Source organism: Phaenicophaeus curvirostris, chromosome 3 (assembly GCF_032191515.1).
Source record: "Phaenicophaeus curvirostris isolate KB17595 chromosome 3, BPBGC_Pcur_1.0, whole genome shotgun sequence".
Classification (NCBI taxonomy): Eukaryota; Metazoa; Chordata; class Aves; order Cuculiformes; family Cuculidae; genus Phaenicophaeus; species Phaenicophaeus curvirostris.
In genome coordinates this window covers 89,309,487-89,329,978 of record NC_091394.1, presented here as the reverse complement: position 1 = coordinate 89,329,978, position 20,492 = coordinate 89,309,487, and the positions used below count along the sequence as shown (strand labels likewise).

The 20,492-nt window shown below is 36.1% G+C and overlaps 1 protein-coding gene across 4 annotated transcripts in view; it reads left to right on the top strand.

Annotated features, from left to right (window-relative positions):
- ASAP1 (ArfGAP with SH3 domain, ankyrin repeat and PH domain 1) overlaps positions 1 to 20,492 on the top strand; it is a 155,709-nt gene that overhangs the window by 113,583 nt on the left and 21,634 nt on the right. For all 4 annotated transcript variants that reach the window (XM_069854659.1, XM_069854660.1, XM_069854662.1 and 1 more), the window contains 9 exons: positions 3,717 to 3,880; positions 5,431 to 5,564; positions 6,630 to 6,721; positions 7,492 to 7,678; positions 10,520 to 10,605; positions 12,561 to 12,676; positions 14,940 to 15,007; positions 17,485 to 17,592; positions 18,928 to 19,156. In XM_069854659.1, the coding sequence (XP_069710760.1) occupies positions 3,717 to 3,880; positions 5,431 to 5,564; positions 6,630 to 6,721; positions 7,492 to 7,678; positions 10,520 to 10,605; positions 12,561 to 12,676; positions 14,940 to 15,007; positions 17,485 to 17,592; positions 18,928 to 19,156 (1,184 nt within the window). The remainder of the gene's footprint in view (positions 1 to 3,716; positions 3,881 to 5,430; positions 5,565 to 6,629; positions 6,722 to 7,491; positions 7,679 to 10,519; positions 10,606 to 12,560; positions 12,677 to 14,939; positions 15,008 to 17,484; positions 17,593 to 18,927; positions 19,157 to 20,492) is intronic.

Sequence of the window (20,492 nt, the reverse complement as noted above, 5' to 3'; positions counted from 1 at the left end):
ATGACTGTTAAGGTGTTGATGGAAAAACTACAGGATAACCACAAGTTCTGTTTTCCTTGTGCAGCCACTGGTAGGTCCTCAGTAGTTTTATTATCAAAAGTATCACTCAAACAGCACCCTTTGACTTCCAGCTTCATTGATTAAAGATGGTCTGTAGGAGCTGTGCTCTGTAGCTCCTTGATTAGAGTTGTCATATTCTTCTTCCAGTTTCCACTTGACTTGTACATCTGCCCCTCTTGTCCCTTTCTTCTCCATCTTGTTGTGTCTTGTACACTCAGTTTTAGTGCTGCTTCTGTTCTGTCTTTTTTTATTTATGTACTAACTCAGGAATAAGTGCATTAATAGTTTTTCAAATTGCTTTGCTTCCAGCCTCTCCTCTAAATAGAGAAAAAAGTAAGATGTATTTCTTTATAGTCTAATTTAACTGACCTTGCATACATTGTTTTAGTGATCGTTTTAAACTGCTTCCTTAAATAGCTCCTCAAACCAAGTAATAACAATAATAATAATAATCATGCAGATGGTTTAAACATAATTCACTGAAGCCTGCATTCTGTTACAGGTCATTACTGCCTCTCCTCAAATGTTTCCCGTAGTCCAGTGTGTTTCTGGATTCTTACTCAGCCAGCTCTCTGACCTTGGATTACTGTTTGACTGTCCTTCAGAATTCTCACTGGATTATTAGTTTCTTTAGTAGATAAAATATAATGGGGCTAGAGGGGAGCAGAATGTATATGTGTATATTTATGTACGTATTATAAGAAATGTACCTGAGACCTGTAGGATAACCAGATTTTTTTTTGGCATATACAGTAAGAGACTCGTTCTACTTCTGATAAATGTGGATAGAGTCAAACATACTCTAGACATGACCTTTTAGTTCTTCCTTACTCTCTTTGCGAAGGTCAAGAGTATGTCCACTTCTGTAGGAAAAGCCTGGATTATAAACAAAGCAATACTCAGAAATTTTGCTTTGAAGGAACCCACACCTGACTTCAGTCTAGTGTTTAGCAACAATCTTCAAATGTTTTCTACTTTGGGAAGACACAGTTGGAAGGTCTTCGTGCTATCTGTTGTTTGTTCCATACAAGTTGTTTCTGCATGTTTGAAAATTGCTGTTAGTCTTCTGTATAGGCATTTACCTGGAAAGAACAATGTTGCAATAAGGATTGTCAGAAGAGACAGAGATATATCTTTATTGCAAACAAAAAGGTGTTAGCCTGGTTATTCTCTGAGGGCTTTATTGTCTTAGAAATACTGAAGAAAAATAAGAGGAACCTGAGTGTCTGGTCTACCTGAAGTTAATGATACTTCTGTTACCTTCATTGGATCCAGGAGTCACCTGTGATGCCAGATTTTTGTTTAGTGTCATGAGTTTTTTTTCAAAACTGCAAATCTGCAGCAAACAAAATACTTAAAAGGACCATGAGAAACTGCTGACATTCAGAAAAAGTATAGTAGAAAGCTGAACACCTGTCTTATTCTACTAGATAGAAGACAAAGTAATTCTGTGAGACTTGAGTAATTTTTATATTAATTGAAAGAACAATATAGAGTGTTACCAGCAGCTAATCTTTAGGTCCCTGCTAACCCAAACATTCTGTGATTCTATAATTTTAAAAAAAAAAAAAGGGGGAAAAAAAGAAAAGACTACTGCAGATAAGAAAAAAGGGGAAGAACAGCAGTCATAGAGCAGTTTTTAAACTGTTGAACTGTTGACACTGAGTAAATATACCGTATTTACAGGTTTGTTTATTTTTGAGTATGCAGCATGCCAGGAGGGCCTGGCAACCAAGTGGAGACTTCTTATAGAAACAGCAGTAGGAATAGCAGCAGTGATTAAGAATGTGTCTTTAATTGTGCTTGTGTTAAGTGGGCCTTGCTGATGATGTCTGGGAAGAGATGACACTGAGTCTCTTGCTTCGACTGTCTCACACCTGACTCCAATGACATGCAGCCTTGGACAGCGGGTTCCTTCTAGCTGAGAAACAAAAACAAAACAAGTTATTGCCCTTACAGTTTAGAAACTCATAATATGGAAATCTGTATCGAACTAACAGCTGGCTTAGTCATGTTGTGTTTATTTTAATTCATCTAATAATTTTTGTTACTGCATAGTTGAGTTTTATTCAAATTCTGCCTTTTTAACAAACTAATCAAATTGTAACCCTGAAAGAAATTGTCAACAAATGTCAGAATAATTGTTGTCTGTCTGAGTTTGATGATTATTTTACTCTGTGTGTTCAACCAAGCATTAGTATAGTATTAGAAGTGAGACACTGCCACCTCTTGGGTTTTTTTAATAGCACTGGATTTCATCAGAAAAATTGCAGAAGACTGCCATCTAGTGTGGGTTCTTGTACTTTATTATATAACTAGGGAGAAATATTCATGTAAATCTATTCTTTTCAGCATGTAAATGATGGAGCAAATTTGTTTTCAAATCTTTCATTTTCTCTTTTATTTTTAAGGTTGATTTCTCAGAAATTTTCAAACATTTTCTTTTAAGTACAAGTTCCCAGATTATTCTCTGCCCATAAAAAAGTAAAAACCATGTGTGTATGAAGTATATAATATCCAATTCGGGCTCTATTGCAAGGTGGTGTACATAAATTTCCCTCTGAAATCCTTTGAAGTTGATCTTTGCATTATTATTTCAATGAGAAATTATGAATTTTGATCTGAAGTCTTACTAGTTTAAGATGTCCGTAGCCCTTTTACAGCATTTCAGAAGATTGATGGTTGCTGATAACTGGGATGTTGTAAACAGGAAATGGGTTGCAGACATGGCAAATTTAAAATATTTCTGTGTAAAAAGCTGTGTATTTGCAGTAGATCAAAAAATGCCTGAAATCACTGTGTCTGGGAAGACTTTTTTTAACGTGCTCTTTTTCTAAATTAGGCAACACTGCATCTGCACTGTGCTTGTCCTAACTGTAACTGCTTTCCTTACTTTACTTTCACCTGTAGGGCAGTAGCCAATGAGAGGGGTTTTTGTTTGTAATGGAAATGTTATTGTGCAAGCAAAAACTTACAGAGTGGTTAGGGGGGAGAACTAGTGCCTGAAATGTCACTAAAGAGTCTTGATTTGTTGCAGTCAACAGTTGCTCTTAAAATTTTGTGTTGGCGATCAGTATCATGACTCTCCTGTCACCTTTTCTTCCTTGCCCCATTTGTTGCCATAGCAATTTTCATTAATTTGGACATTGCAGTCTGACTCTGGTGCACTGAGACCTGCATTTGGAAAGGCAACTAGACATCAACACATTCAAAAATGTGCTTGATCTCTCCTCTATGAAGATAAGAGATGCACACTGGAGAAAGTAGTGGTTATAATTGTCTTCTTTAATAGTGGGGTAAAACTTCAGGAAGATCTGGGGCATCTACTTGTTAAATTTACAGGAGCTTAACCGCACCCTTTCTCTTCCACAGCTGCTCCTTATTTGAGGAACCTGAGAACTGTACTGCTTTGACTTTAATTTTGTTCACCAAAGGGGCTTTAGAATTAAGACTTTTTGTCTTTTTTTATTCTTGCTCACTTTTCCCAGGCTCTTTCCTTTCCATCTCTCACTTTTTCCCCACTCAGTCTCTCCCACACAGTACAATTCTTCCGTATATCCCCACTAATATTTTGTTTCTGGCAAGCTTTCTTCAGTTTATATATGAATTTGTATTTGCAAATGCAGTTCTTCATTAAGGTCTTTATCTTGTGCTAGATGGATATCAGTATTGACTAACAGCAAAGAAGAAGCATTAAATATGGCATTCCGTGGAGAGCAGAGCACAGGGGAAAACAGTTTAGAGGATCTGACAAAAGCCATTATTGATGACATACAGAGATTACCCGGAAATGAAGTCTGTTGTGATTGTGGCTCACCAGGTATCTCAATTTGTTAATGTCATCAACTTCTGTTGAGAGAAAAATAATTTCTTTAAAGAAGTGTTTGTAGACCGCAAGCTAATTTTCTAAGTGACGTGTTGATCAGTCTTCAACCTGTTTTTAAACGAACAAATATGACTTTCATACGTTAGTTCTGTTTAATTCACTAAAATATTTGTGTGTTGTCTGTGCTTACTTCCAGCAGTTCAAGCCCCTCTGGAGTTTGAACTGTTCTTGTTGCACTGTCTCTAGATGCTTGTTGCACTTGAATGGAAGTTGCTTGGCATCACTGATCCTGTGCATGCTACTAAGTAGAAGTGAGTAATGCTTAGACAATGATTGTGGAAAAATTGACCTGGCCAGGATTTTACTCTGAGGTTTTATCTTGGCATAGGACTACTGGAATTGCAGGATTAAAAATATTCAGAGGCAGAATAAGTAGTCTTGTGCAAAGAATGAGACCCAGAGCTGGAATCCTATCAGATAATACATTCAGAATACAGAGTTACAAGTCAGTTATATGCCTCTTAGAGCTTGAGAAGAGTCAATTTGTCCTAGTACTACTGAATTGATATGGTAGTTGCCAACTGTTACAGCCTTCATATTTAAAAAGACACTCCAAGAGGTGATGTTCATTTGGGACCGAGTAGGTAGTACGTATCTTGAAGATGCTTTCTGATGCAGAACAGATCCAAATAAGAAATACCTAGAAAAAAACACGAAGTGCAGTATTATTATGAAAGGTCCTGGAATTGGTTCATTGAGTTCTTTCATCGTGTAAAGCCACAGAAACTTTGTATTAAAGTTTTCATTCACCTTTTAATTTATACTGAAGTTTTAAGTGTCACTCCTGCACCCTAGCCTGCTGCTTTAAAGCTCCTGACTTAATACTTTATCAGTTACTATTTAAGATCAAGGGAGAGATTGAGGACATGAATGTGTGCAAAATATGCCTGGACCTTTTTCTTTTCTTCGAAAGCTGGTCTTGCTTCTTGTATAGCACTCATAGTATAAGATCTATTCTAATATTACATGCAGATCTCTTCCATGACAATTTTTTTCTGCTAGACTAGGTAGAGTTTCTTAAATTTTCTACAACATACTAGTATTTTATACATTGGAAAATGTTATGTTAATCTTTGATGAAGAGAGGCTATTTAAAGGTTAAGAAGTTAAGATTAACATTTGGGAGGTTGTCAACAGTGGAATTTAGGAGATCTGTTCCTTTTAAAAACAGGTAACAAAAGCTTTACCTTTCTACAAGAAACAAATCCTAAGTGTATTCAAATAGAGCTTTGCAGTATGGATTTATAAGTCTAAATTCAGTGCCTTGAGGGATGTCCCTAAATCTGAAAAGCTGAATTCTGTTGGTAGCAATTTCTGGTTAAATTTACACTGCAGTTTGGAGACAAGTGTTGAATATTCGTAGTTTATTTCCATTTCTTAAAACTTAAAATGAGGAATCATTTCAGGATACATTGGCATTTCTTACCACCCTTGAAAACCTTTTTGTGGACTTCAATTAAATACTTTATTTTTCAATTCTACAGATCCAACATGGCTATCAACTAATTTGGGCATTTTAACCTGCATTGAGTGTTCTGGAATACACAGAGAAATGGGTGTTCACATTTCTCGAATCCAATCATTGGAATTAGACAAATTAGGAACGTCTGAACTCTTGGTAAGTTTCTTCACTTTGGATTTTTTTTAGGCAAATATTGACCTGTGTATATGAAACATTCTGTTGTATACTTTATGGTTAGTTTTTTTCCAAGGTATGGGTTTTGCAGAATGTTGTCTTCATATTTTTGTATGTATCTTACAGGAGGGGTTTTACTGTTACTTATTATTAATGCCTTTGACCATTTATCACTTCTCATATTAATTTCCTGAGGTGTTGCAGGTTGAATATTGACATCGGTTATGATTAGTGCGATCTGAATTTGCTTCTCATTAGATGACCTTGACTCTAAATTAGGGCAGTCTAATATCTTACATCATTTAAAAAAATCGAAAGTAAATTTGACAAGTGAGAATTACCATCACTAATTTTGACAGAGAAATGTTGGATTAATCTTTCAGTTTGAGGGAAGAAACTCTGTAACATTAAAGTTACAAAATGAATTTGATATGAGGGTACTAAAAAAAATAAGGAAGAAAAAGATACAAACAAAAAAAACCTTCCAGTTACAGCAGGTTTATCTCTTCAATTGTGTTTGGCATGTGAGAAGACACTTGTCACTGAGATTTTGCGTGGGAAAATTGAGAGAAGATAGAATGCAATTCTGGATTTGTGTATAGGTTTAACATTAGCAGTGTTAGTCTTTTTGAAAGCTTGAGTTGTTTGCAATGTTACTGTTGATTTAAATCAAATATTACCAAGCATGACTTTCCAGCAAGTCTGAGCTTCTTTCCAAAAGGAACTTTCTGGTCAGTGTACTAGCACTGTTTCAGTGTTCATGCTTCTAGTTCCTCATTCTGTTTTTATACTGGAGGAAGATTGTCTTCAAATACAAACAATTGGCTGTGACTGGTACAAGTTCTGGGATGACAAGGTTCATAGTTCAAAGTATTTTTAATTGTTTTATATCAAAATGTAATCATAGCACTTTAATTTTGCAATGCTTTGTGTTCCATCTTTTATTAATAGTGTGAAAAATGCACATTAATGGTCCAATTTTTGGGTTGCTGTTGGACCCAAAAAAAAAAACCCCACCCTCATATATGTATTTTTTCCTTACTGCAGCTGGCCAAGAATGTAGGAAATACTAGTTTTAATGATATTATGGAAGGGAATCTACCTAGTCCTTCACCTAAACCCTGTCCATCAAGTGATATGTAAGTTTTGAATCTCTAAATTCGTAACATCTACTGTGGAATATATATGTGATGTAAAACGTCATAAACATTAACCAAGCCAGAGGAGAGCTAGGATGGCTGAAGTCTGGGGTTATTTTTATTCCAGCTATGGAGTTTCGTAGAAGTTCAATCTCTTGTCATGTAGTCATATTTTAGCTGCCTCAGCTTCTCAGTTTAGAAAACTTTTTAAGTTTGGGTTTCAAGAATCATTATTTTCCATCATGAGTGTTTTTGAGTTTTGTAGTATACCCTCAGGTGACCTCAGGACCTTCAGGTCCTGTCTTGAGATGAAGATGAGCTTTTTCTTCATTTCTCTGGTGCCAAAATTGCGTAGAGAGCATAACAGATGTGGGTTTGTCACAGAGACCTTTTAACCTATTATGCTGGTTTTTAGCTGACTCAATATTTTTTCTTTTATCCTGTTTTTAGCATGCTTTTCATGCTTATCCTGTTTTTTAACATGCAGATATGTTTCTATGGGAAATCACAGTTCTGGCTTTTTTTTCCTTGGTCTTAGTCCCCAGAGTAATTTTCATATGTTAGAAAACAGCAGGATAAAATTGAATTGGTACCTTATTTGGGGCTTGTTGGCAAGAAAGACATGCATTAATAATGATAAATGACAGTCTATCAGATAGTTTTCTTCTTCGCTTCTCAGCTCTTGAGTTAGGCAAGGTGATTTTAAATTTATATCATTGACCCATTTTTCTGAAAATTTCTAAACTAAGCTCTATTTTCACACCCCATAGGACTGCACGTAAAGAATTTATCACTGCTAAATATGTAGATCATAAGTTCTCTAGGAAGACTTGTGCATCTGCAGCAGCTAAACTGAATGAATTACTTGAGGCTGTCAAATCCAGGGATTTACTTGCACTAATTCAAGTCTATGCAGAGGGGGTAGAGCTAATGGAGCCACTGTTAGAGCCTGGACAGGTAAGCTTATCAGGTAAACAAAGCAGACTATTTTATATAATGTGTATTTGTAGAATGTCTAGGACCCATGTCTTCTACCTTTGAGGCTGAAAACAAGAGAAATAACAGATTAAAATGAGGGATGGGGGTGGTGTCTTCCTTTCCTTAATGTGACATCCTTGTGGGGAGGGGAAAGAAGATTGTGTCCATTGTCATCAACTGGTCTAAAGGAGTGTGGAACACAGTAGTAATATAATACTGTATTCTAGGTGCAACTATCTTATGTTGAAAAGCATCTGTTCTGCAGTGTATTTGTTTCAAGAAAAGGCCAACAAAGAGGGTTGTTGACTTGATAACCAAGGATCACCTGATACTGCAGACAGTATTGTATCTGCTTTTAAAGTAGTTGCTGGAGGAACATATTATTTACTGTATACAAGTCTCTGTTTACTATATGAGAAGAGAGTAAATCTTATGCCTTCACAGATTCTTATGAAGCATTTACAGAAGTATATTTTTTTTAAACCAGCAAGAGAGGTTTTTTTTTTCTTATTAGCATTCTGAATACTTGATCTTCCTTCTGAAGTTATTAACAGATTTGGATGGTTTTTTTCAGAAAAATCAGGCCAGCTTGACCTCAAGTATCCATGTAGAAATGCTGCTGAAGAGCAATGTAACCTGGTTTTATAGATAATTGATGCTGTGTAACCACTTGGCTGGCAATATTTTCTCCCATTACTTTTCGATCCAACTTGGAGAGATCTCAGAGAATGTTTTCAACAAGTTCTGTGAAAATAGCTAACTTGGCAAAGGATGTAGTGCCTGCCTGTATTGAGTGGAGGGAATAAGCTCAATATAGTCTCATCACTTGAGATATCAGAGTGCTTATCATGGAAACACATGACAAATTCTCTAATTACAAAGCTATATTTGTCATCCATAGCAGTTAGCACAGAATTAGCTCCTTAGCATTTCTCAGCTCAGTCAGTGACACCAAGAAAGATATGAACACCAATTAAAATGCAGTCTCAGTTCGGACACTTATATCAGCTTTCTCTACTGTAAATTCTCTGATGTTTAATAAAATAATGACTTTAGCTCTAAATGTATCTAATATATATATATTTTTTAAATGCCCTGTATGAGCACCTCTGCTATGAAGACAAGCTGAGAGAGTTGGGGTTGTTCAGCCTGGAGAAGAGAAGGCTCTGGGGAGATGTTATGGCGACCTTCCAGTACCTGAAGGGAGCCTACAAGAAAGCTGGGAAGGGACTTATAAAGGCATGTAGTGATAGGATGAGGGGGAATGTCTTTAGATTAGAACAGGGAAGATTTAATTGGACTTTAGGAAGAAATTCTTCATGATGAGGGTGGTGAGGCACTGGAGTAGGTTGCCCAGGGAAGCAGTGGATGCCCCCTTCCTGGAAGTGTTCAAGGTCAGGTTGGATGGGGCCTTGAGGAGCATGGTCTGGTGGGAGGCATCCCTACCCATGGCACAGGGGTTGGAACCAGATGATCTTTAAGGACCCTTTCAAACCAAACCGTTTTATGAGTCTGTGGTCAATAGGAGTTAACAAAATCTGGTTTTAGATTAATTTCTTCTGCAACTTTTAAACTGAATTAAACAGCATTTATATTTTCATTTAATTGCATTAATCATAGAATCATAGAATAACCAGGTTGGAAGAGACCCACCGGATCATCGAGTCCAACCATTCCTATCAAATGTTAAATGTATAAAAACCTAAAGCGTGGTTTAAGCTCAACAAAGAGAAATCCTGTATATGAGGAGGAACAACTCGATGCATCAATGTATACTCAGCTGGAAAGCAGTTTTGCAGAAAAAGGCCTGGGAATCCTGGTGGACACCAAGCTGAACATAAGCTATCAGTGTGCCCTTTTGACAAAGGCTAGTAGTATCCCAGGCTGCACTGGGCAGAGTATTGCCAGCAGGTCGAGGGAAGTGATCCTTCCCCTCAGTACTGTGTCCAATTCTGGGCTCCCCAGTACAAGAGAGACTTGGACATACTGAAGAGAGTCCAACAAAGCGCCACAAAGTTATTTGAGTCTGGAGTACCTGATGTATGAGGGAAGGCTGGATAAGAGAAGGCTTGAGGGGATCCTACTGAGGTATATAAATATATGAAGGGAGGGTGCAAATAAGATGGAGACAAGCTGTTTTCAGTGGTGCACAGTAACAGGACCAAAGCCACTGGGCACAGACTAAAACATGGGAGGTTCCCTCTGAACATCAGGAAGTACTTTTGTTGTTGTTGTTGTGTGGGTCACCAAGCAGTTGCACCAGTGGGGCACCAGTTGCCTAGGGAGGTTGTGGAGTCTCCATCCTTGGAGATATTCAAAATGCCATCCAGATACAGTCCTGGGCAACTGGCTCTAGGTGTGATTGCATAAGAGATCTAATATACATAGGACTATGATTTTTGTGGGGTTTTTTCTGTGGTTTTGTAGGAAGCAGTGTCGTGGCTCTGCTTGGTGCTTACCAAGTGTCATAAAGCAACAAGTACTGCAGACTTGCTCAATATTCCTTGACAGGAGCCCTTTTAGTTACTGGTAGCCAAAATGGTTAAAGGATCCTCAGGACTCTTCCAGTCAGCTGGGAAAAAGGGAAGACTGGTTTTGGGAAAGCTATGATCTCAGAAAGTGTGATGCTGTTTCCATTGAAGCTTATGGTGTCTTTTAGAGATCAGAAATGCAATAACTGTTATTGTCATAATTTCCTTGTAATATCTTTTTTGTGAAAGACTTGTGAAAGAATGAGTGATGTATATCTTAGTAAGTCTGATATTGTAAGCTTTGCAGAAATAAGACTCAAAAACCTAACTTCTATTTACATCTGTTTAGGAGCCAGGTGAAACAGCACTTCATTTAGCAGTCCGGACTGCTGACCAAACCTCCCTCCATCTGGTTGACTTCCTTGTACAAAACTGGTATGGATTGCTCACTTTTCATTAAATTGTGCATAAAAATGTAGATTTTCACTATCCTTGCAGTGCTTTGGACAGTGTTTGCTCATCACTTATGGTCGTTCTCCTTAGATATGTTTCAAAAGAGTATAATTTAATACCTTTGAGTTGACCTTTGTGCTGCTAATGAGCAGAGAGAGGGAAAGAAGCATAGATTAAAAACATGGAAAGTAATTATATAAAAAGAGGATGAAAGGGCAAAAGAGAGCATTGATTTAGAAGACATGACAGTATGAAACAATGCAAATGAAGTAGTTCAGCTAAAGGAGCAATGAAAAGTAAACATTCCAAATGCAGGATGTGCAAATAAATTGTAAACATAGAAAAGGATCTTTCTCAGAAAATTATGAATAGAAGCTATATTGACTTTATAAAAAATGCTCTGATTGTTAGTAAACTGTATGAAAGCTATTGAGAGTGTAATCTTCCTAATTATTTATTTTCAATGTCTAATTCATTGGTGGAACTACTCTTTACTGTCAGGAGATGTGTTCATAGAAGTGAAAAACCTTAATGAAAACATGTTCTTAAAAATAATCTGGTGGTGTAGTGGTGCAACATGTTTTTAATACATTTTGTAATATAGGTAATGATTAAAATAAAATTAGTTACAGTTCACTTGTACAGTATGTTATTAAGAGAAAGAAGCAGCCATCACTTGCTGTGTCACTTCATGGGTTTTGTAGGACAATGAGAGAGGAGGGTTGGGGAAACACAGAAGAGTCGCCACAACTTGCTTGAGCTGGCAGTGGGAAGGCTTGAGGATTTTTTTTTTCCTTTCCTTCCCCTCTTCAATAGTTTGTGTAGCATTCCATATATGGAGTGTTAGGAAGTTTAGTATTCTGGTAACAGCATACGCTTGATATCCATGTTCCTAACACAATCTCCTGGGCTACATAGACTAGCTGTGTAACCGACACTTACACTTTATTCTACCACTACTCCCTCCTGTTAAATGGACAGCTGACTGTTGTAGGAGTGTTATTAAAGTAGAAAGAAGAGAAGAGCTATGTTACTAATATTTGCAATCTATTTGAGATCATAAATTGAAAAATGTCATAAGCCCAAATTATTATTTTCAGCGTTATTAAAGGATTTTTTTATTTTAGATTATTATTTAAAAACCTTGTGTGTAGTTATGAAGCTTCACAGTTCCTTCAGACAAATCTCTTACATTTTTCTCTCAGCTGTCTGTATGTCTGTCTCAGTCTCAAATTTAAGAGCATCTTTACCACCATATGGGCTCTGAACTTACTGTTCAATATGGGTAAGAATGAGTGGAAGAAACGCTATCACCTGAGCTTTTAATTTTTATAAATGCATTATTTTGATCCCAATATGTCAGCGAACTTTGTTTTGAGAAACCTTGTTTTAGAAATTAAGAAGTACAATGTTAAAAAGCTCTGTGAACCCCTTTGCACAGCTTGTCTTTCCCTAACTCAGTGTGTATCCTTATATTGCTTATCATGACTCTTGTGCATCCTCACAGTCGCCCTCTTCATAGTTCCCTGGATGCCTGGAACTTACTATCCTATACTAACCATATCAAAATGCTTTTTCAGGTATTGTTTAGTGGGCTAATTTAGCATGTTTGAAAAAGAAATTCCAGTAAAGTGGCAGGTGGAAAACAACTGGTATGACCTTAAAAAGGATTAGGTTCAAATATTTGAGTTTCTGTATCTGCGTCTGTAGACGCACAGTGCTTTTCAGCCACAGCTCAGGAATATCCAGTATGTTTGGCACTATTCTTAATAGTCTTTGTAAGTAACCTTTGGGTTTAAAATACTTCTTTTTTCCTCTACTTCGTATTTGTCCAGTAATGTATTTTTGCATTTATTATTTATAGGGATGCCAGATCTGAAATGAATAGCACGGCATAGTATTCACTTCTTTTTGATTGTTTTTTATTTTTTGTTTAGTGGAAACCTGGATAAGCAAACAGCATTGGGTAATACAGTTCTACACTACTGCAGTATGTATAATAAGCCTGAGTGTTTGAAATTGCTTTTGAGGGGGAAGCCAACTATTGATTTAGGTAAGTTCATTTTTTAAAACTAGGAAATAAAGGTTTCCTGAAACTTCTTTCTATTATCTTAGCCATTCTATATATGTTCCACTGTGCTAAGTGAATTCTCAAAAGAAAAAGTAAAACAGTGTTAGAAAGATGAAGCCTTTACCACCAACAAGACTTAAGGAAGCATTCTGTTAAGAAATGGAACTCAAGTTCTTAGAAAATGATAGCAACAAAAAAAAAATCTAATACAAATACTAATGGTAAACCCTAATTTTTCTGCATAGTTTTATTTCTGGCATGTTATTAATGACCTGGAATTTCAATTTGATGTTTACATTGCAAAACTCGTCTAGTACTTCCATGTTTTAATGCTTCAAATGGCTGCTTACACTAATTCCACTCTAGGTGTCTGTGGGCTTTGTGTACACAACAGTTAATTCTTCTATTAATATTAATGTCGATTGGCACTATGGCTTCACCCAGTGTGCCCTAGCCACCACTGTAGCTGATTAGGGAAAGGATTAGCATTCTCAGCTGCCTTTCTTCTGTTTGCCTTCTACATCTGTGAGACAAGTATAATGCTTGCTGTGCCTAAATCAGTCCATTTTCCACCATGGTTTTGCAAAAGTTTAATTAAAAATAGAATCTGTGTAAACTGCTCATTTAGGATAGTCTCTCATTTGCTAGATACTTTCCTTTGTCTGCTGTATTTTGAGAGTTAGGAATATATTCCTTGAATCCAGTTTGTTGGGCTCAGGAGCTAAGTATCACCAGCATGTCTATAATGAATATTTGCATTCTGACAATTCTTGGTACAGGAAGGAAGCTAAACAGTTGGTGCAAACTGAAGAGTATGAAATTTTATTTCTCTCTTCTTCCTCATGGCCATCATTTTTCTCTACTGCTCAGTAAAAAAATGTTGCATAAACTTTAAGTTCATAGCTCAGTGGCAGAAGTCATTGGTTTCCTTGGCTTTCTTTTACACATCCTCAGAATATGTTCTATCATTATGATAAGCTGAAGAATTTGGTGTGACCTTTTTCTTACCCGATATGTCCTTAATTAAGAAAATGGGAAAGTTACCTGAACGAGCTTAAGTGTGTTTATTGGTCCTTCCATCAAACTCTTTCCTAAGTAGAGAGGTAGATGCCAGAAGAGTGTTCTTACCTTTCTGGGTCTTTCTTCCTTTTTTTTTTTTTAATGCTGTCGCATAGGAACTGTGTGTATTCTTTAGGCCTTAAAACATATTTTATACTTATAGGCTGAATGTTTGGAATATATGTAGTCTCTTAAGCTGCCTTTGTTTTAGCTTTGGTTAAGAAATACTGTAAATTCCTTTTCAAATTAAAACTCCTGACCCATCTCAGATCTTTCCGTAAGGAGCTCTCGTTTTCCTAGGGACATTACTTCTTTAAAATTCATAGGCCTTTCTACATGACTGGTTTGTATTTTCTAAAATTCGTGACTGGTATTCTGTATGTAATATTACACAGACATATTTGCTGAGGAGAACTCAGTTTGACTGTTTTCAGTTCCCAGTCACAGAAATGCTTTACAGTCCGTATATGAGGTAGAGCATGCCTTGCTCCAGCTCCATGGCATTTACAGCAATACTGCAAGAATAAATTTTCCCTAAGATTTGTCTACGTAAGGTTGAGATGTGGGGGTTGTTTTTGTTTCTTCAGAGGATCTTCTAGAGTGCTCAGATAGCACCTTCTTTCTGATCAGGTATTATTTTAAAATGTAAGTTATTTTATAACCTTTGTAAAGGTGAAATAGTTAGAAAGTTTTAAAATTATTCTTGTTCAAATGTCATCTTAGAACAGGACTTCTGACCAAATTCAGGCTTCAAACCACTACATATTAATTAAAGTAAAACACGCTAGCATCATGCTGTTTGGTTGGGGTTTTTTTTAATCTTATATAGTTTTCCTTTTTGAACTATCTTACCCTGTCTGCATGCTTTTCCTGCTTATTCATTTAAGAGGTTTACTGCCAAAGGACTTGAGTGGAGACTGAAGTCACTAAATTTCTTTATATTCTCTGCTAGGATGGTTAGGAGGGATTTGGGAACTGTCCCAGCAGATGCTACTGTTCAAAAAGAACCTGATGATACATGAAATGCAGGAGCACTTAGAGTGGAATCTTAAAGAGCTGCAGCTGCTATAGAGTAAATAGATGGTTTTGATCACTTTTAGAAGTTACACTACTAAAATAGTCAGATTTAATGAATAGATTCTTTAGACATCTCGGAGAATCACTGTCTTTATTTTTCTTTTTGTAGTAAATCAGGCTGGAGAGACAGCTCTGGACACAGCAAAAAGAGTGAAAGCTATCCAGTGTGAGGAACTGGTAAGAACTAGGAAGGGGATGGGAAGCAGGGGGAGATGTTTACTTCTTTAAAGATGCGATCTACTTGAGATATCATTACCGCTGCATTTCAAACTTAGTCTTGCTGCCAGCTCGCTGTCTGCTCGTCTGAAGGCCCTACCATAGATGAATATTTTCTATCTTCAAAACACACCAGTCTTTTTCTTAGTAACAGCTTAAGTAAAAGATCTGACTTCAATTGGAATTATTTAGTTATTTTGTCCAGTGTATTTGAAGACCTTAAATGCTGGAGAGTCAGGTATTTGAATACCAATTAATGCATAATTCTAGGACATTTAGGCTTTATCACCCTGAAAGTTCTTAGAGATATTTCTGTCGGGATTACAAAACAACCCCTGAAATATTGAATCTGTCAAGATATTTTAGGTCTGGGTCTTTGTTTATTTTTTCCTGGTTTGGCTGGAAAACAATTTATTTAATGGGACAGATGCAGAGATGGTGAAAAAGCCTTCTTACGTGGAGAATTGAAACAATTTGAAATTAAACCTCCTCAAAGGAGGAAGAAGCATAAGTGTAATGTCTGGAAGTTAGGGTATCAGAAAATGTAAAACACCAGTATTTATGCTACTTTGCCCTCTACTAAACATGATCAGAGCAAAAACTTTCTGAAATTTTGGAAATGCATGAGTGAGGTTAACAAGTGCCACTCAAAAGTTGTTGGAGTTCAAGAGATAAAGGTGTTAAAGGATTTTCCCAGGTACCGTTGTGAAGCTGTTAGCCAGGAAGAAGGATTCTACATGAAGCCAACAAGACTTGTTTGTTCTTAGCCCTCGTAGGTGCCTCATACCAGTATGAAAGTAGGCAAGTGAATGCAAGTACTATTGCAGGATATGAGTTTTAATTAGTGAGGTGGTTACACATTGAAGACAAACCAGAATGAATTTACAAAACGGTTGTCACTTGCTGCTTAATTTTATTTCTTAGAACTTTTTTGCCTCATTTTGATGATCCAAGGAGGATATCTACTTTCTTTCTGCAGCTGGTAATTTTAATACCTTTCCTTTGACAACTGAAACTTCTTGTCATGTGTTAATTAATTACTGCATAATCAAGAGAGCTTGTCCTTAATAAATCAAAATAATTTTCCATTATTTCTGGCATACAAGTCAACATTTTGCTGTGGTTGATAAGGTGGTACTTTTGCCGACTTCTCTAGTTACTTCCATGACTATTGTGTAAGTACTATTTCCAGTGGTTTCAGTGTTCTCTTAGCTGAAAAACAGATCAGTCGTAAACCCAAAATTGGTATTAATTGCTCTTTTCCTTGCAGTATACATTTAAGAAAGTAAAATCTGCCATTAATTTTGACCAACTGATTGTGTTGTAGAACAAAAAAAAAAAAAAAGAGGATGTTATCACTGAGCTAATCTAGCAATTAATCATTTCAATTGTTGTAAATGAAATTCTGCTAATACCTCACCGATTGTTTCAATTAACTATAATAGAACGTTTCCATCTTTTCTCTTTTTTTTTAATTTTGGAAGAGGAAGATTATTTCTGCTTTTATTTCAGGGGTGGCAATGAAATACGGTTAAGAGTAAAAAAGAAAGATGAGTGAGCAATAAAAAAAACCCACAAAATAAATAACTAAATGTTTGCAGTGCAGTAGATGTATGAAACAAATTTCTGTTGCATATCTGGAGCATTAATTGTGTTAAAAATTCAATTGAAATTCAATTCCAGCTCAAGTAGATTCATTAATATTGTGTAACAGATTGAAAATTCTTTCTTTCTTCCAAATTTTATTTCAGGGAGATGGTTAAAGCCTCTCCTGAATCAACTAATACTAAGTAGACTACATTTCAAATGGGGTGAAGAAATAATGATGGAAAATGTAAGCACTGAAAAGTAGAATTTTATCTCCTCTGAATAACCATGAAACCACTATTTTCTTTTTTGCTCATCATTGAAGTGGTAGATTTTTAAAGAATGCAAATGCATATTTGGGCTGGCAAAGTAGAGGAATTTTGTGCATAAGAAACATTGACCTCATCCAGTGAGAGGGAGGGAACTATTTAAGTAAGGAATAAATATCTTTTATTTCAATTCTAACATGGGGATTGTGACTTTGGAGGGGTAATAGTTGTATGTACTACAATTTATAAAGACATTTTGCCTTTTCTTTTTGGAAAGGAGAGCTCCAGATACATTCTGCTTTTTTACATGTACCTTCTTTTCAGGTCATCTTTTCAAATGCTTGTCAGACATGGCGACTTCTGCCCATACAAGAAAATCTTCCTTTTTGCCTTTTAGCTATTTTTCTTTACTGCAAATAAATCAGAGATTTCTGTGTGATTACCCTAAAATTGTTTCTTTTTAATGTCTGGAATAGCTTTAAACCTGCAAATATTTCCGTTTATTGTTTTCTGTTACAAAACTAGTTTTGTTGACACCAAAGGAACAGCAAGTATTTTAGCAAGAATTGTTATTTCTTTCAGCTTTCTCAAGCCAAGGCAGGAAAGCTAAATCCACATGTCCATGTAGAGTATGAATGGAATCTTCGACAGGAAGAAATTGATGAAAGTGATGATGACTTAGATGATAAGGTAAGCATGAATTATTGATACGGTGTTGCACAAAACCATTCAGTTTCTGTTCTGTGGAAATAAATGGAAATTAGAGACCCACTTTAACTCTTTTTCCTTACATATTTTTTTTGGGGTAGAAAACTAGTTTTGAGGCTTTTATTAAAGACCAGAGTGCTTTCTGAATACACTTTGTCAGCCTAGCTATTATGGACTTGAGTTTCAGAAGTTTTGCTTTGAGAAGATATGCAATATAATATAAATTGGTAAATGTAGATTACTTTGTCATCTTATCCCCTTCTGAATTCTAGGCTGTTCATTTTTAGCTAGAGGAAATCCAAAGCTTACATACTTATTTTTTCCATACATTAATTAAAAACGCAGTTGTTGAATGAATTAACTGTATTTTTCAAACACTGTGCTTTGCACTTTATTCCTGATTAAAAAAGAAAGAATGGAAAGATAAAACTTGAGGGCATAGGATAATTGCCATCCTAGAACATGTGAAAACTTGGCTTCAGTGTCCTACTTTAGCAAGTCAGTTAATTACTTTCTGCTCCTCTTCTGTAGTAAATGGGAATACACCTCTCCTATTTTATATGGATCCTGTAGAAAGAAATGTGGTCAACTTTTCTTTTTCTGTGACACTAGGGACTGAAAAATTCAGAAACCCAAATAATTTGTGTCCTCAAGGACAGTGGAGAACAAAATTATTATCTGTGCAAGGAGCCTCAGGAGGATGACTAATGCTGTCTTGGAGTTAATTGCTTGCCTGAACCAGAGCTGCAGTGAAACGGATATTGCTCCATATGCAGCTATTAATATACAGCAGTTGAAAATTGCTGTGTGAAATTTTTTCGAAGACCAATTCTGTACACTTAGAAGAGTGATAGCACAGCATATATTGTTAGTTCTGTCAGCAAATAAATCTGATGTGTCAGAAGTGGTTATTTTATGTTTAATGTGTATCGACATACTTGATCTTCAAGAATAACTATGTGGTATGTGGTCCGAGTAAAAAACTATATGAACTGAGAATTACTCTTATATTCTAAATGCTTTACTAAGATTTTATTAGTATATTATTTAGTGCATTGTGTATCTGCTGCTTTAAGAATAAATCTAGCTTTGTGTACATGATGATCTGTTGATGATACAATCTTTATTTTTCAGTTACAGGAGAGAACCTTGTGGGTTGAATTACTGACAAAGGGAGGAATATGGGCTTATTTGTCCAATAAAGAAAGAAATTATGCTCATGTTCACTAGCATATGTTCTGTTATATTCTTTCCTAAACATATTAACTAAATTTATTATTTAGACAGCTGTATAATATATTTTTTTTCTATTCACAGCCTAGTCCTATAAAAAAAGAAAGATCTCCAAGGCCCCAAAGTTTTTGTCACTCTTCGAGCATTTCTCCCCAAGACAAATTGACTCATCCTGCATTTAGCACTCCTAGAGACAAGCAGAGACTCTCCTATGGAGCATTTAGCAATCAGATTTTTGCTTCTACAAGCACAGATTCACCCACCTCTCCAACTGCAGACGCTCCTCCTCTTCCTCCTAGAAATGCTGGCAAAGGTAAGTCTGTCTTCAAACTGCGCTTACAAGCAGGATTTTTTCCACAGTTGTCTTTCCTTTAACCAAATGCATTACAGGTTTTCAAGAGGTAGTGTGTTTTTCTTATTACATTGATTAAGTGATATGGTACAGTGTGTTCAGAGCTTCGGAAAAAAATAAATAAAAGGGATGGTTCACTTTGTGATGGACTCATTCATATACTCTGCTAAATAAAAGTTGGTTCATTTTATGTAGAAGTTCTCTTTACATTTTAGAGAAGCATTTTTAAGCATTTGGAGACAGAAAAATACAAGTGGTTTAGAAAAAGGCTGTACAGTGGTGTACAATGATGTGCTGTGTAGTGTCTGCCAGAGAGGGTGAAGAAACAAAGCTTTGGAGGAGAGGAGGTGCAAGAAGACTCCATCTCTCTCTGAAGTCTGTAATACCAGAATGACATGTGAAATGCTAAGCAGGTTTGTGTTGGAGTTCGTCCTCTCAATGCATCAGCACTCTCCTCTTCCTTTTAGAGGATGTTACAGGGATGTAAAGAAAGGCAGAGCAAATACCAAGCCCATAGACAGATAGTTAATGAGACATTTAAGCACTGAAGATCTAAACTAACCATCACCCATTCTTCCCTGAATAAAACAGGCATTTTACTTTTGTAGAATTATCAGTAGAGAAGGTTTTTGCTATAGTTCAATCAGTTTAGCAACCTACCTTTAGCTGAAATTAATGAGATGTGCTTTCTTCTTAATAATAGTAGTGACACTCGTGATAATGCTTGAAAGGGAGTAGAACTTATTTCTGTGTGAGGCTTAGTCTTGCAGTTGTAGTGGATAGTGATTCTTTGACCTAGATACCTGTAAACCTCAAGGTTAAAGGACATATCTACAGAACAAAGCCTTTTACTTTGCAGTAATTTGTGCAAATATACTTTTTAGGACAAAAAAAACCCCCTCATATCCCTCATTTTTTTTTTTAATTTAATTTAGAAGTAGCCAAATTGTGTTTTTTTCGGTAGACTTGCGTTAGTTGTGATGAAGGCTACAGTATAGTTTCAAGCTTCAGCAGTTATGCTGATGAATGCTCTCTTTTGTTAGTGCTGCTGTGACTGCATATTTCATTTCCACAACTGGTACTTAGCTTTGTTTTCGAAAATAATGAAGAATTGCTCTCACTAAAATGTGAAAAAGGACAACAGTGTTGGCGTCAGATACCTGCTTTTATACGTGGTTCAGATGCTGAGGTTAAGAACTACTGTTCCACCATCAGTCTTTATCATATACTGGCAACTTTTGAATTAATCCCTTGGCTCTCTTTTTTTAAACAAATTTGTTTTCCATTAAAAGGTGGA